At 34.9% G+C, this 18129-nt stretch overlaps 1 protein-coding gene across 11 annotated transcripts in view; it reads right to left on the bottom strand.

Annotated features, from left to right (window-relative positions):
- Positions 1 to 10194: 10194 nt before the first annotated feature.
- Positions 10195 to 18129, bottom strand: part of LOC122628003 (GTPase-activating protein CdGAPr) — a 38013-nt gene continuing 30078 nt past the window's right edge. For 9 of the 11 annotated variants that reach the window (XM_043809772.1, XM_043809770.1, XM_043809768.1 and 6 more), the window contains 6 exons: positions 15704 to 15841; positions 15086 to 15490; positions 14489 to 14819; positions 14043 to 14376; positions 13026 to 13950; positions 10195 to 12948 (listed from right to left, as the gene is read on the bottom strand). In XM_043809772.1, the coding sequence (XP_043665707.1) occupies positions 10474 to 12948; positions 13026 to 13950; positions 14043 to 14376; positions 14489 to 14819; positions 15086 to 15490; positions 15704 to 15841 (4608 nt within the window). In that variant the 3' untranslated portion in view covers positions 10195 to 10473. Of the gene's footprint in view, positions 12949 to 13025; positions 13951 to 14042; positions 14377 to 14488; positions 14820 to 15085; positions 15491 to 15703; positions 15842 to 16031; positions 16062 to 16114; positions 17082 to 18129 lie in introns of those variants that run through there. The other 2 variants (XM_043809778.1, XM_043809779.1) reach the window with 2 other exon arrangements.

The following is an 18129-nucleotide window of genomic DNA, read 5'->3' as shown; positions in this document are numbered from 1 at the left end:
GAGAGAGAGAGAGAGAGAGAGGTTGAGAAAGAGAGAGGGTGAGTGTGAGAAGAGGGGAGCTGGACGTCGAGGACGGGGTTGAGGCGGGATAGTTGCGTCGAGCGGACTAAATGCAGTGGGCGTGTTCCCATTACTTTCATTATTTTCCGTCGGAGGGGTTCGGTACCGATATGCGTGGGCTCCGGGGTACGTGTAATGCATTCACCTACGAGTTTAACCCCTGACTCGTGTAGGTGACTATCTCTCTATCTCTCTTTATCTCTCTCTTTCTCTCTCTCTCTCTCTTTCTCCCTCTCCCTCTCTGTCTCTCTCTTTATCTCCCTCTCTCTATCCTCACCAACCCTCCCTCCTCTCACTTTCACCCCCTTCGCGCTGCTTTTCGACGTCACCTCCTCTGTAGTCCGTACATAAAACGTCGAGTAGCGGCGCGCACATCACACGAGAAGATCGAAAAGGGGCCGAATATTAAACGTACGGACGCCCGACGACGAGCGTCGAGCGGCGTAATCATATCAAACGAAATTACTGTCACGCATTCTCTATCTATCTACCTATCTTCCTCTCTCTCTCTCTCTCTCTCTCTGTCTCTCTCTCTCTCTTCTCTCTCTTCTCTTTCTCTCCTATCTCTATCTCTATCACTCTTTCTGAGTAAGAACATGAATACGTGAGCACGTACATATGTATGTACCTACATGGGCTTCTTTGTTGGTTCTCTCTTTGTCAAATGGCACGTAAGCGGAGTAACGAACCATATGGTGGCACCAGTATCGCTTTAAGGGATCACTTACGTTTGATCGTTGATTTTAGATCATTTGATACATTATATTTTCTTTTTTCTTTCTATATTATAGAATTTCGTTAAAATCTTAATGTTATACGAGAGTACCTATTCGAAAAATAATGATGAATATAATTCTCAGAATGGAAATATGTTAAACGGTGACAATGGACAATATGTCTTGTATGTATTCAATAATTCGCAAAGAATAAAAACGTGACAGAGTTAATTCGAGAGTGAGATTTCGAGTAGGAAGAAATGGAAGGATAGTAGGCTATGGTGTAACGTCCCTGCGAATCGAAATGTCAAGCTAAAGAGCGCTAAAGAGGCTCAAGCGCATCGTGTTCGATGAACGGAGTTCGGCCGTTAGGCTAACAAGCTGTCAAGACGTCGCCGCGTGTCAATCCGCAGCTCTGCGACCGACCGACCAACCCTCGAGATAAATCCACCCTTGAGTACTCTTCTATCCACAGAAAATCCTACCGGATCTACTCTCACCATTCAGTCGTCTCTTCTATTTGTTTTCTTCGTTTGAATATTAGCGAATTTGCAGAAAAATAAATTATTTCATTTCACGAGTATCTTTCGTGTCAACGTTTACGTTACGATTTCTTTCATAATAAGAACAAACTTATAATATTATCTACTGATTTTAAAACTGAAGAGAGAGAGAGAGAGAGAGAGAGAGAGAGAGAGAGAGAGAGAGTGTGTATATAACAAGGAACGAAGAGATTGAAAATTCGTAAAAGTAATATGGTGAATCCAATGATGATTGATTTAGCATTTACCCCAGTTAGTCACGTGGCTTTGAATAACATTAGCATTATTTGATTAGTTAACTTATCTTAGTTAAATCATTCATTAAGTAAGTTTTTAATTAATAGCAATAACGTTGTGAGATTCATAGACGTGATCGAACTATATCGAAAGAAAAAAGAAGTTTAGTATTCTCGTAGAAAAAGAAGGGCCATCCGGGAGTCCACTCATTCTCAAGAACGGATTGAGTAGGGATCAAGGATGGATCGAGGTTGAACGTCGAGAACGGGTAGGCGATGTCGTAGCATAGGCGACGGCATTACTGCCCACGTGCCGTTTAACTTGATCACCCTGGCCAATCTGGCCTCGTTTCAACCTCCGGTTACTACGACGCTTCCGCTAACAAATAACATTGTCGACGACCCTGCGGGGGCGTTCTGATTCGATTTGCACACCCTGAAAGGCGGCCTACCCCCTAGAGGGGTGAGAATGAAGCTCGAGAAAGACAGAGATACCAATATAATATATACATGTGTGTGTGTACATACATACATACGTATATACAACAAAGAAAGAAAAAGAAGAAGAGAGAGACAGATAGACAGATAGACAGAAACAGAGAATGTAAAAAGAAAAGAAAACGAATATTGAAAACGATTCGATCAATATTGTGAAAATAAAAAAAATTTTATATTCTTACGGATTATATCTTTTAATATATCCTTAAAATATACGATTAAGAACAGTGAATCTTTATAAAGGATTAAAAATCAAGATCCTCCATTTTTCCATTTCTATACTATATATAATACTTTCTATACTAATACTAATACTCCATCCTTCATTTCTAATACTATATTTAAGAACATTAATTATATTTACTTTATTACAGTTCTATTTATTTTTAATAAAATCCGTCGTTAGATCGAATATTGTTGTATTAAAATGTGTATATTGAAATGCGATTTATTTAGTTATAAAATTGATACATATTTAAATTAATATTAATTGTTAAAAAGTAATATTTATGATTTGTTTAACTTTTATGAAGTTTAAAATCTCTCAAATGTATGATTTCCGCAAATCTAGTATAGTATAGATGTTTCTTAACGATGTATTTAAAACAAAACCTTTTATTCTTAATCACTTTGTAATCCATGTAAATAGAATAATTTTTCTCCCACTGATTTCTTTTTCCATATAAATACATTCACAGACACAAACACACAAAAAATTGGAATATTTTGTAAGTGATAGAATACAGAAAAAAAATTTTTTTATAGATTTGGTACGAAAGCATCATATGGTATCAATTTTATTTTTTTTATTTCAGGATTAGTGGTGGACGAAAGTTTAAAATCAAATTCATTTTTTTACATTTAAATACATATTTTTCTTTTCACAGTCCGATGGCATTTAAAATGTCAGGTCATTTGTTATTATAAAATGTTATAAATTACATTACAAATTTGTGAATTTTTCAAGAGTAGAATTCTGTCTTGTTGGTTACTGATTGTTAAACTGCATGATGTAAATAAAGAAAGAATTTTTATGAAATAAATTTCGTACACTTAGATCAAAAAGTTCAGAAGCACGAAAGAAGATAAGAAGCTCGTCCTTTGTTAAGAATAGTATTATATTATATTATATTATATTGTATTATATTATATTATATTGCATTATATTGTATTATATTGTAATATATTGTATTATATTATAACGCAATTTATATGACAAAGTAAATATTTGTATAATTATGAAAGACGATGTAATTATTATGTATTGTTAATAAAAATGAAAATAAAGGTATTTAACCTCAAAAGAAATAAGATGAATTCTTTATTAAACCTTATTATTATTATTATTCTTATCCAAAAACTTATATTTGAAATCCTGATTCGAAAAGAAATTTCTTCCGCAAATTGAATTTTATATCCGCATCATATAACTCGAGAAGACGTGATACATAATCATACTATCTCTTGATAAGTTATGTTCTCCTGATCGAAGATTTAAATTTTAGAGAAAGAGAATTATCTCACAAATCGAATTTTGTCTATATGATACGAGTTTTGGATGACATGATACGCGAAGAGATAGCACGCGAAATCATGCCGCCTCCTAGTCAATTATATTCTCCTGTTCGAAAATTCAAATTCTAGAGAACGTAAAATTTTTTCTGCGAATCGAATTTTATGTTCAGATTATATGATGTAAGAAGAAGTGGCACATGAGCTCATACTACCTCTTGATAAGTTATGTTTTTCTGGTCGAAGTTTCAAATTTTGGACAGAGGATAAATTTTTCCCGCAAAAAGAATTTGGTATCCAGATTACATAACGCTGAAAAAGATAGAGAAGTCATATTACCTCTTGGTAAATTATACTCTTTTGTTAAGAATTACAAATTTTATTCAAAATGAAAAGTTTATTTGCAAATCATTCTTTGCAAACTTTTTATCTTTTTAACAGTTTTTAATTTTTTCTGGTTACTTATTTTTCCTTTATATAATTATTATACAAATAACAATTTCTATAATAATTTATGTATGGTATATGACGAATAATTGGTATAAATATGATTGGATTTAAGAAAGAACATATTGAATTTTTATTCTCAATAAACATTTATTTTCAGTTTAATTATTTGTATGTACATAATACATTCTATTTGTTAATTATACGAATATTTGCTTAATCATATAAATTGCAATTTGATATAATAGAATATTATATAATTTAAAGCTATATGACGCAGTGTAATGTAAAGGTATATAACGCAGTGTAATATATATTAGCAAATTAATAAAGAACAACGGATTTAATTATTTCGCTTTTACAGTTTTTCTTTTTTTTTTTTTTTTTTATAACTGATATCAACTGATATCGATACATCGCTTATTTAACTTCTGTTAGCATGATTACCTCTTTCCCTACAATTCTTCTATAGTACAGATTTATCCTGAAACCTCTTTATTATCTTTCTTTATCTTTTCTACTTTTTGTGTAGCTTCAATATTCTCTTATTTATTTTCATTGCCATCATTAGTTATCAAATCTTGCAAACATCTAGAATTTATTTGATTACATTAAGATGCAACTGGCCAATCGAAAGAGAAAATAATTAAATTATTTTTCAATAAATCATTAAATTATTTTATTTAATAATATTATTAATAATATTATTTTATAATAAATTATTAAATTATTAAATTAAGAAAACATTAATTATTTTTCATACTTGTTTAATTTATTTTGATTATGTTTAGAAAGAAGAATAACAAATTTACTTTCTTTACGTAATCTTATAACATTCCCGTGCTATTAAAACTGGAAAATTGTGATATTCTGCGCCATATATTTTCTTTTTCAGTTCATCTGGAGCAAAATTAATTAATTGAAGTTTATTATTAGATAATTTTGATTTTTGCGAAGAATTAGATGTCATTGGCTACGTACAACACATTTTTTGCATATGTTTCAAAATAAAACTTTTTTCAGAAAAGAATAGAAAGAACTCTATTAAGCGAATTCTACAGATTAATACAATTTCGAATTAACAACTTTCGAAAATTGGATAAGAGGAAAATTATGTCCGGATGGATAGAAGAACAAAAACATAGATATATATAAGAAGGCAAGATCAAACTTTTTACGAAATAATTTTTGTTTACTTGGTTTGATAATTTGAAAAATATTAAAAGAAATAAAAACTTCGATTTTAGTTTAATTTTTAACATGTAGCCTAACAGCCAAGAATCAACGATAGAATGTTATACTCCTTAGAAATTTGTAAATTTATAATATAATTTATAATAACAAATGATCTCATATGGAATACTGTCGAATTCGTCTCAACGAATGTTCTATAAAAAGCAAAATATATAATTTTATTAACACAAATGAATCAGGCTTTGAAATTTCCAACACCATTCGACTGATAAAAAAGAATTAACATCACATGAAAATATCCCTTTACAACAAATATATCTGTCAAAAAATTTTTTTTTTACAGGTTTAATCCCTCGCGAGATATTACAATTTTTCGAGATAAACACGACATTCTATATATATATACACACACATATTAGATACATACACACCCACACACACAATTACTTGTTTCTCAATATTAATAGAACGATTTTACTCTCACATAAAATTAATATATTTATTTTTCTTCTTTTTAAATCGACAAGAAAGAAAGAGCTGACAGCATTCTCGTTATTCTCATCGTCTGCGTGTTTTGCGGTAAAATAATTATCAACGAGTATGCATATATATATACACATATATATATATATGTACGTATGTGTGTGTATATATATATAGTAATACAATACGTGCTGGTCTCCGAACAGAGGTCTGATTAGTCCGGTTATTTAGTTAGGTACCGAGGAGTGTCACGAAGAGTTTACAGGGTTGTTCGGTACTAGAGCCAGCGGAGATTCGTATCTCCACGACGTGTTTAAAAATAATTACCGAGGAAGATTCGCCGATAGTCACGGAGTCGAGCTCTCACCTACGTACTTCCTGAGCCCTCAAGTGGCCCTCCTTCCGCGACATAAAAGCGGCCTCGACTGTGTCTCTGTCTCTGTCTCTCTCTCTCTCTCATTTCTCTCTCTCTCTCTCTCTCTCTCTCTCTCTCTCTCTCTCTTTCTCTTTTTCTTCTCTTCTTCTCCATCTACTTCTTCTTCATCTGCTTCGGTGATACGGGGTTACGTCCTCCTCTCACCTCTTCCGGCACCGCTCGAGTGGTACTCACCTTTCAACCACTCTATCACGGCGTTTAAAGAGAAGTAGTAAAGACTAAAGGCCCCCTCTACGACTTTTTTTTAAGGGGTTAGCATACGATCAAAAGGAGTTGTTTCTCGATGACAATGTAACGCGCGACCCGACGTAACCTCCTCCAACCTTTCCCTTCCCCATCTCCTCTCTATCTTTCTATTCGAAAGATTTCACCAACCCCTAACGATCCGACGAAGATCATCGATTGACTTTCATATTGACAAGTCCGATCGATCGATCTGAAATTTTCTTCTCTCCATTTAAAACGAGGCTGTATATAAATATACGATTACTTTTCGTCGCTAAAAAAAGAACAAAAGAGAAACAAAGAGAAAAGAACATAAGAAAATTTTAAAAGGGAAAAAGATAGAAAGAAATAAAAACGTGACGATGGGTTCTGACCAATTTTCATCAATTTTTTACCAAGTATTTTTATAAGGATTGAATATATATTTCTTTTGTAGATCACATTTTCTCAATTAAACTTTAATTTTTCTTCCATTGACAATTTTTTTTGTATGTAAATTTCGAAGAAATGAAAAACAATAATAATAATAATAATAATAATAATAATAATAATAATAATAATAATAATAATAATAATAATGTGTACATACAAGGACGTACAATACATACAATAAGATGGGTGTAGACGATAGACAAAGCGTTGGTTAAATAACTTCTCCATATTTATAATATTTATATTTGTTTACATATAATTTCTATATATATATATATATATATTTATTTTATATATGTATGTGTATATATATATATATATATATATTTAATAAGAAGAATATTTGTAGTAGGCAAAACGGTATTCTCTAGTAACAAAAACGTTTATAAGACGAAAAGTATACAGCTAGAGGGTGGGACGAAATATAATAAGGGTTAGGACAAAAATCGTTCAGGCTGAGAAACGGTGGGCTTTTAAACGCTCAAAAGCAAGATTACTATCAGCCCTTCAATGTCGTATATAGGATTAGTCTTTTTATGTGGTCTTGCGAAAAATGTTTTCCGTTACTTTTTTCTTACTTATTTTTTCCCCCCCTCTCAATCAAAGTACATCTACATCATATAATCCGCATTATTTCATTAGGCTCTTTCTCATTCTTTCTTTCTCTCTAACAATAAGTCTAAAAGTTATATCGTACATATATACATATACATACATACATACATACATACACACATACACATGTATATATACATATATATTTGTATATAAATGTATATATATATATACATATATGTATATAAGTGTATATATGTGCATATATATACACTTATATACATATATATGCATATTATATGTATATATATATTTGCATATATATATGTACACATATGTATATGTATGTGTGTGTGTGTGTGTATATATATATATATATATATATGTACGATCGACATGGGCAATCTGAAATTATTAAAAATAAACATCCTTTGGATGCATCATCATCATTGCGTATTATATATTGCGCAGAAGTATCTTGTAAATAGTTTACGTTTCTTTTTTTCTTTTTTATAGTTTACTGTTCAGGCGTATTACATTTAGGTAACTCGCTAAAACTATATAGGCCTTTTTCTATAATACGGCATAATATTCGCAAGGGTCAAGAGAGATTGTTAGATGTCTAGAAATCCTTTCTCATTTTCTAATCACGCTATTATATTGTTAGTAGCTTTTTAAATACATTTAACTACTCGTGCATGCATATTTGTATTATTTTTCTCTTTTTTTTTTTTTCTATTTTCTTGTTTTTCTTTTCTTTTGCTTTTCCCTACTAACTTAATTAGAATAAACGAAGAATTTAATCAGAACTTTTCAATTAATCTCAAGTATAATACGATTGACACGAAAGATTGTCGTTTAATTTAAAAAATTGAAATTCACAAGAGCGTGTTGGGATCTTTCGTAAAATAGTTGAAATATTATATTATTATATGTATATATATACATATATATATATATATATATATATATATATATATATATATACACACACACATATATATATATATCAATAAAATTTCAATGAATTTTAATATATTCCGAAGAAAATTTTATGTATCATAATATCGCGTTTTCTTGAATTTGAACTTTAAAATTTTTCGTTAAATAGTATATATGTATATTTGGCTAGGAGATTAATTCATTTTTTCTCCATTTTATATCATAAGAGTTGAAAGTTTACATCGCTATATCTTGTTGTTCTTAATTTATAACAACGCCTTTATTGTACAATATTATTCAAATAGGCTATGAACTTTCATTCTACTTTATAATCAATAAACGTAAGACGTTTCTCAAAAGCGAAAAATTTTCGCGTAAAATATCACTTTCGTTGAGTACCATCGCTTTCTTTTTCTCCTCTTTGATTTTTGGTCGGGAATAGAAAAAATGTGTAGAGTTCTATGCGAAGAGATGTGTATATGTTTTTACGAGAAAATATATGGTTATTTTTTGTCAATACCATTAGCTTCGTGTAATAATAGTTACATGCACCTTCGTCAACTATCTTCTAAAGATCTACTTAAAATTTCTTTGCGAGTAAACCGGTCCTAAATCAAGTTATTTTGAATAATTCGTAGAGAGCAAAATGTTTTATTTTTTTATTATTTTTTTTTTTTTCTTCAAGGAAATAGAATCATTATAGTGAGAAGATTAACTTGTTTTCTACGTCATACTGTTGCGATACAATTAATGTATCGTAAAGGGTAGATTAAATTTATTAGATAAAAATTGTCGAAACATACTACAGATCTCAAAACGAGGAAATAATCGCGTTAATCGTATTTAGTTAATGACGATTTAACTATCGATTCTATAGTTGGATTTTATATATATATATATATATACATATATATATATATATATAAAATCTATTATCTTTTTAATTCAGAGTATCATTTTTATCTCGAGACAATTGATTCCAAATAGTAATCTTGATTTCAAGTCGCATCTTTTTATCCATAATCTTGCTAATCCATAAATTAACTTAATCTGTGTGTGTGTGTGTGTGTGTATTTTTTATACATAAAGACTAAATAAAAATGAGAGCATATACAAAAGCTATATATATATATATCCAATGTGGACCAGTCCACAAAAGAACGTAACCATATCGTTACACTTTTATAAAACGCTCAACTTAATATTTCATATATATATATATATATATATATATATATATATACCTATATAAAAAAGAAAAAAACGATTTATCGAGTTCTTCTCGTTTCATTATCGATATAAACGAAGCATTATAAATGTGTACCAGAGATCGAAATAACATTAACAGCAACGCGCGTAAAAAAATTTTCAAATGAATTATTCATTAAAGTACGAAGCAATAAGGCGCAAAAGTTCGCTAATAGAAAACGTCGAACGAATTTCACACTAAACATTGACAACCAACGCTTTATAATATAAAAAAGATATCTCATTTATAATCATTATTAACAACGAAAACGCATACGCATTTGCGGCGAAAGAAGCGTTTCAAAAATGTTCCTATACAATCAACGTGCTCACTTGAATATACTTTCGTACTAATAAATGCAATTTCGCAGACACACACAACTCTGGTACATACGTCCAAAGTAAAACGTATAATAATAGAAGCCGATAACAGAACAACACAATAAATACGAACGACGGGCGAACTATTATCTTTGGGAATAGTAATAAAAAATATCTTATTATTAAAATTCGTAACAATGGAAAAAGAAAAAAAAAAAAAAAAAAAAAGAAAAAGAAGAAAAAGGGAATTAGTTACACTCGCGATCGTTTAATAAGTTAGGAAGTTCCTCGAAAAAAAGAAAAGAAAAGAAAAGAAAAAAAAAACAAAAAGAAGAAAAAGGAAAAGGAAAAGGCAAAAAAAATTATTTATTATATTGCACGTTTCAGCTTAACGGTGCAATCTCACAAATCTTATATCTCATATTTGATCATCTTCGTTCAAACAATCAATAATCTCGGCCAACGATGAGACGAGTCTTATCTTCAAAATTGAATTTTCCAAAGGGAAAAAGAAAAAAAAAGAAAGAGAGAGAGAAAGAAAAAGAAAAAAAAATCAGTGCATTGGCAGCCTTTTTAAATAGCAGGTTTTATATATTCTGAAATTCAAGAAGAGAATCAGATCAGTGTCAATGAAATGACGGCCTTGATGTTCTCTGCTTTAATCTGGCCAACAATGCCTGTTCACCGTCACCTTCAGCTTTCGAGGACATACCACGAAAACTCTCCGATCTATATTTGTCTCTCAGAAACGTCCGCCTTTCCTCTTTGTACTTTTCTATTCTTTCTCGACACTGTGGGTCACCCAAGTCGAGACCACCGAGATTCTTCAAGTGAACCTTCTCGGAACTGTTAGGGGAAGGATTCGTAACGGTGCCAACGTTAGGCGTGGAACTGTGCTGAACGTCATCGGAAGCTTGTTTTACTGGTAATGAGGTGTCACCGGTCATCTGATTGAACTTTGCTTCGTCGAGAGATCTGCTTAAAGCGGCACGCGTAGCTCTTGCATGACGAGCTCGCAAACACGGTGGCAAATGATGTGTACTATTTACAGGTGGTTCCTCGGATTTACCCCTTGCCGAATCTAACTCCTGACGCATTTTTCGTTCTCTAACGATTTCTCGACCAATCTCGGAATCGAAACTTCTTCGTTCTCTGGTAACCTCGGTCTCGTATCTTCTTCTAGGAGGTGGAATAGACAATTCCCCTACCATACCACCGGATAATCTCTGTAAAGCTAACTCTTGTAAAATAGCAGCTGTGTCACGTAGAACGATGGAATCGTCGACTGGCGACGAACTGTTGGAAAAGGACGAATCCAAAGGCATCGCTTCTGATGCACCCTCTGGAACATGCGCGATCTCGCAAGGTTCCGCAGCGTTCTCCGAAGGTATAACAACTTCGATATTCTCACGCAATTGCGAATGACGTATACTGTTTCTCTTAGGACTCTCGCCCTCGTGTTTCGAAATATATTTATGTTGCGGACTTTGTTTTTTCTGTTGCTTCTGAGACAGCTGCTCGAAACTTTGGCACTTTTCGGACATATCTTTATCCCCATCCGTTTCAATTTCATTGACCTCTTTGTTTTTGTCGGACTGTTTTGAACATCTTTGGTGATCGGCGTGCTTCGAGTATTGCAATTTCTGATGACTTTCCATAGATCGTTGTACGTCTTGTTGTTGTTGCTGTTGTTGCTTTTGCGTCTTATCGACCTCGCACTCCGTTCTCTTGCCGTCTTGATTCTTATTCGTACTATGCACATGCGTGTTGTCTAACCGAACGAAAGAATTGTCTATCTTTAGCTCGGGACGATCCTCGTTCGATTCGATGTCGGTTATATTCACCTCGCAAACTTTCTCGTTACCATTGTCTTGATCCTGTAAAATGGAAGGAAGATCATTCGTAAACTCGTTCGTAAACGTCGTGGATGGTCTCTGCGTATCCTCGTGCTCTTCGAAATCCTTGTAATCTTTAACGTCGTTAACGTCGCAGCAGGTCATATCGCCTGACACTTGCGCCAGAACAGGACTTTCGGTTAAATCACTTGCTCCGATACAGGAAGTATCCGTGTCTACCGTAGAACCCATCGTAAGGTCCAATGACGTTCGTGAAACATTTTCCGACATGGATCTCAACTGTGGTGCCTCCGTAGCTATCGCTGGATTCATAGTTCCTTCTAACGGATCTTTAGGACTACTGGATTCGCTGCTTGGCGTTGTTATGGAGCCAGTCGTCCTCTCGACGATAACCCATTCACCGGAATCGTTCGTAGTAGTTACCATTGGCTGAGTTTCCGTGTTGGTAAATATCTTATCGGAACTGTCGCATATTACAAATCCTGAATCCGGCAAGTCTTCCAAAGTTTGCTCGCAAGACATCGGGGAATCTAGATCAGTTGTATTCGATAACGGTAAGCCGGCCAATTCGTGTCCATGTAGGTCCGAATTCTCGGCAATCATTTCTTGATTCTGCACGTCGGTAGATCGATTGTTATTAGGGGTTTCTTGCTTCTTTGCATTCGATGTATCTTTGTTATCGATAGATAATTTATTTTTCTCGATCGGACATAGTTCGGACTCGTCCGATATGTCCTTAGACGGTGAGGTTACTCTGCTGGACTCGACTTCGCTACACAATGATATTAACCTCTCGCAAGGGGTCATTTCTTGATCTGGAATATCGGATATTCCAGCGTCCGTCGACTCCTCGGTATTTCGAGCTTTCGACGACTCTATTACCGTGTTGCTATAAGGATCCTCGTGTCTATCATAGCTACGTATTCTTTCGCAAGACTTAGCGTTATTCTGCTCGTTTAAACTTACTGATAACCTATGACTAGGGTCGGATGTTTTATCGGAAGACACGCTAGCTCTGTTCAAATTATTTGTATTACTTTGTTCGTCGTCGATTTCTAACGGTAAAGTAAAACTTCGAAAACTTATCCTAGGGCTATTGACGGGTATCGGTGAGGTGGAGTGAGACGTTCCTTGCAAAGTTGCCGGGGTTAAAGGAGTCGATGCTTCGGACAATAATGGCAAATAACCTGGAGTTGGCAATGGAGACGGCGTTTCCATATTGTGCACATCCGCGGACACCATTACCTGCAAACAATGAGACGTTTATAACGTTACCGCGTACGTATAGATTTTCTTGTTCTTTTTGGACGATGATCTCATACCTGATCGGGACTTTGACTATCGATAAAGCGTAACTCGACGTCGCAATGCAACCGTTCCTCGAGTCTCGATCGTTTTCTCTTGGAACCACCTGTAATGGCAGGACACTGCGTTCCTTCCGTCCTCTGTCGTCGAGGCGATGCCTCGACCGATGCGACACCAGCACTCTCCTCCTCCGAAAACATTCTCATTTCTCTTTCTTCAAGATCAAAATTAAGCTGGATTTCCGAAAGATCCAGAGGTGATGTCGCATTTGGCGCGTCAGCCAAATGATCGAAATAAGAGTCGTGAGAAACTGATCTGCTATGGCCGCAAGGTCTCGCTGGTGGTGGTCCTAAAAGAGGACCCAAACTGTCCTCTCCATCCAAGCTATCCGCACTTTTTACAGGTCTCAATCGTCGCAAAGAGTTTAAGGAACTTGGCACCGTTTCTACTTGAGGTGGCGTGCCAACTTGTCTGGCTTTGCCTCTGGTACCACCCAAGCCACCTCTACCGAACAAAGCTCTCCAGTTTAATGACGGTGAACGCTTCGAGCCATTTCTCTTTCGTGGCAGCTCTATGACTGTATGATAATGCAATGGCAAACCAGCCGGACCAGCACCAACTTCTATATAATCTGGTTCGCCTCTTACACTTCTATTTCGTGCTTCCTCTAAACTGAGTAGACGAGCAGGTGTCGTAATGGCTAACGATTTTGGTCTACCGACCGGTCCATCTCCAAAAATTAATTCGGCGTAACAGACCAAGAATTCTGTCACTACTGCTTGTACCCCAACTCCTTGAAGAGCTGCCACGCCACCAACCTCGAGTTCCTTGCATCGTAAAAGATTCGGAGCCCATACGATCGCAACGTTACGTGGAGTCATACCAGTTTCTGAACCACGAGCTGCCACTCTTACCAGATGACGCATCAAATATTCTAATGTTCTACAAAATTTCACACAGAGCGTAAGATGGATTATTGCATATCTCTCCACGTTCTATTTAATATTTCATTTGATATTGAACAACTTTATTACCTATAATGAGGTGGGGGCAATTTTCTAACGGCATCTCTCATTCGCCTCAATCTTTCGGCGTCGCTATTGGCTTGAACGGCGCTGACAAATGTGGAATAGAGTTGGTATGTACACAAAGGATTCGGTAGTTCTCTGAAATACATTTTCAACAGGGATGCCACGGAGTGAATGTCCTGAAGGATACTTTCGTCGGAATGCAACGCTGGAACGCGATCTTCGTCAAACGCGTTTCTTAGTCTTTGAATGTTGGAGGTGACACCGCTCAGCCGATAAATACCATCGACCAGGCCATGATTCTCGATGAATTCGGCACAACAAGTTAGAACCGTTGGGACTATGAATAGAATTGTCAAAGTGAGATTAAATATCTAGATGAAAATAAATAAAAAAAAAAAAAAAGACAGAGAAAATACGAATTAAAAAAGAAAAAAGAAAAGAAAGAATACCATCTTGTCCGGAGTTCAAAAGATGTTCACCCAGATCGCAACCAAATACACGTTCCTTTAAAATCCCTGATTGCTTTAACCTTCTCCTCGACGGTCTGTTCAAGATAAACGATCTGAAGAAGGCGATTAATTTGCCGTGCTTTCTAAGCACCGGTTTTACCGGTAATTTCGATCTGACCGTCGCCGAGACTGTTAAATGACGTGGAACTTTGTCTCCGATTACTGCGACACATTCAGCTGGGAAGAAGCCGACTGCGAATCCGTGTTTACCGCGCCACCACGTACTTTCTCCTGGTGGTGGCATGTCTATCACCGAGATCATGTCTCCGACCTGTAATACGTTTTACGATGTATGACCATGTAGATAGATACAGGATGTTAGATAAAACGAGATCCGAGAGACTTTTAAAAATCATTTAAAACCAGTGTTTCTCAACTATTAAGGATTAATTAATTGATTTGGAAGCTGAGAAGAAAGAAATAAGAGAGATAGAGAGAACTATCTTGGAAATCATTAATCCAAATATAGATCAGTAATTCTCGCAACGGAGTGACGACGAAGAAAAGGAAAAAAGAAGAAGAAAAAAAAAAAATCACCTGAAATGAGATTTCATCCTGCGCCTGTGCCACGTAAGGCCTAACGGCATAGGCCGCTGCAACAGCCGGTGTGTTTATGGGACAAGAATCAGATTCTGGCACGAGTATCCTTCTACCCCTGTTGTCGAGTTGCAACCAATTTAATACGGGACCGCAGTTTAGACCCTCGTGATTTAGGCGTGAGAATCGTTGTAGGTAGTCCTTTATCATAACCCAATGTAATTTAGGCCTGGCGTCTGGTAACTTTGGAAGGGATGAGAATTTTCTATCGAAGATACATCGATGCAATTGTTTGTCGAACATTAAGAAATTGTCGTAGGATCGTTGGAGCGTCCAACAGGCATCTCCGGAAGTTACCCTAACTGCGTAGGTGTCTGCTTCATTGGTGCCTTCGCTCACGGAGACCTACAAAGACATCAACCATAAAGGGTCTTGCTTTTCACCGTACGTCAAACGATCAATTAGCCAAATGATTGAATAATAGAGAAAGTTGCGTTAGGTTATAACTTCGTTGCTTAATATTTACGTAACGCTTGCCTGCCATTTAATTGTTAAGCTTTTGCAATTATTGCGAGTGAGCTAGTAGTAAACGGAGCTTGTAATAAACCGATGGCTCACCTCCAAAGCACCAAGCTCCACATGTTCGTAATGAAAGTGGGCGCACTCGTCCAATTTCGGAAACCTTGCGATACTCCCCATGTTGCTACCAGAACTTACAGGTGTGCTGAAGTCGTCCGTTCGATTACATCCTAATCCCTGCGTCATAGAAAGAAAAGATTATTATCCTAATTGTAAATTATTATCGAGTCGAGTTTTGGTGAAGGGGAAGAGGGGGGGGGGAGGAAGAAAAGGAAAAAAAGAAAAAAAAGAAGGAAGGAAAATAAAACACGAACTTCTCAACGAAAAAAAGAAAATAAATAAATAAATAAACGAAACAAAAACGAACGACGAAGATATTTGCTTTTTCTTTTTTTTTTTTTTTAAATTCCTTTTTTCTTTCTTTTAAAGCTTCTTTTCTTCTTTTGTTACGTGCGACGTCGTTTACGAAGATATTTCTGCTTGGTAATCTTTAAATAGGCCAAGGAAGGCGCCATCTCCAAATTCCTGTTTTCCTTTAAATTCGTTCTATTTCTTTTTCTTTAATTTTTTTCTCTTTTTTCTTTTCTTTTCCTTTTTCTTCCTTCTTTTTCCTCCCCGAGACAAGAATGCCGATGTTTTGTTCGTTCGTTTGTTTGTTCGAAAAGGACAGGACGTCGCGTTCACTCTGTTTCGTCTGTTAGAGAGACAAGATCAATGAGCGAGCCTTGGTACTTATGTTAGTTAAATTCTCCATGCACGATGATTCATCCAAACAGCCGTGCATCTTCGTTCAATTGCTAGACCGGACTCTCACTTTGTTTCCTATCCACCGTGAAATTAATCATCTCCGCGCTAAGAAACGCCAACTGACTACCGATTAACAACGTTCAACGTGAATTATCACCGTCCATGGATATTCAATATTGCTCGATAACGCGAAAGCTTCCTTTTTCATGATTTTCCCTTTGAAAAATGTCTTACCTTATAGAAGGAATAATTATAGCAGTACATTTGCAATGATAATAATCGAGTCTAGTGAACTGTTAGCAAAAGAACCGGGAACTGGTCTTCTTGGATCATACGTTTTAACGCACACGAGCGTATATATGCCTACGTACGTGTATTATTTATTACGTGTGCACGTATATACGTGTATTATTTATTACATGTGTGCGTATATACGTGTATTATTTATTACGTGTGTGCTGCTTTAACGTCGAGAAGGAACAAAAATCGTTGCCTTTTTTTGTGGCTACGACGATCTGAATGAAGGGTCTATTCGTCGAGTTAGAAGCATAAAGCTCTACTGACCGTGTGGATTCCAATCCGAGACGATGACGTGAACGTATAAAGTGGATAAATTCGTCTCTTTTTTTCTTCTTTTCTTTTTCTTTTTATTTTTTTTTCTTTTTTTTTTTTTCTTTTTTTTTTGATGGGGTGAGGGAGAAACACAGTTCGAAAAAATCTCACGGTAAATAATTCGTGTCTTTTTTAAAAGGTTAATAGAAAGAAAAAGAAGAAAAAAAATGAAAAAAAAAAAATAAATAAATAAAGAATAGATATAGAAAAGGAACATTTTTGTCCCTATATTATACATATACGTTTCCTCCTTACGTTGAAGAGAAATGACAGTGTAGGCCTTCAATCGTACGAGTATTACCAATTATCTTGTTTGACCAACAAGCATTCGCTTTATTGCTCGCGGCTGTCCTGACCTATGAATACGCAACGAGAAAATACCACGAGGTGTAATTTAAACGGGTTTGTGAATGATTGAAAAAAAAAAAAAAAAGAAAACGGAAAAAGAAAAAGCATTTTTTTCCAATATTTAACGAATTATTATTATATGAATTCCCTTCGAAAAACTATTCGGTTCACATACGATCTTTAGTTAGATCGTTAATTAATAGAAATTATAATTGTTAACACCGAACGTGAATCATTCATTTATTTCTTGGCAAAAGACGCTACGATTATTATCCTCGACAACGATCTTGAATTTCAGCCAAAACAATTCGTTCCGTCTTTCGAGGTTAAATAAGACAGAAAAAAGAGAGAGAGAGAGAGAGAGAGAGAGAGAGAGAGAGAGAGAGAGAGAGAGAGAGAGAGAGAGAGAGAGAGAGAGAGAAGATCTTATTAAACCGAGCTAATTATAATTTCCATATATCAATCATCTTATTTCAAGTATTTCGATCAAGTTCTTCTTTATTAATTATTACAATTAAATTTACAAATGATGGCCGATGATTAGTTCTAAGGTTATCGAAGACGATACCTAACCTCGATTTCCACGTTCTCATATTATTGCAACTAGACCAGTACATATGTGTGTGTGATATCTGTATGTGTATGTATGCATGTAGATACATGTGTGTAAGTGTAGTGTTTTATATGTATGTTGTATCTTTATGTATATGTGTACGTATATATGATTTTGTATATGTGTTTCTGCGTGTGTGTGTGTG

The sequence above is a fragment of the Vespula pensylvanica genome, chromosome 3 (assembly GCF_014466175.1).
Source record: "Vespula pensylvanica isolate Volc-1 chromosome 3, ASM1446617v1, whole genome shotgun sequence".
Classification (NCBI taxonomy): Eukaryota; Metazoa; Arthropoda; class Insecta; order Hymenoptera; family Vespidae; genus Vespula; species Vespula pensylvanica.
The sequence above is the reverse complement of the archived record's forward strand: the minus strand, read 5'-3'. Positions and strand labels throughout refer to the sequence as shown.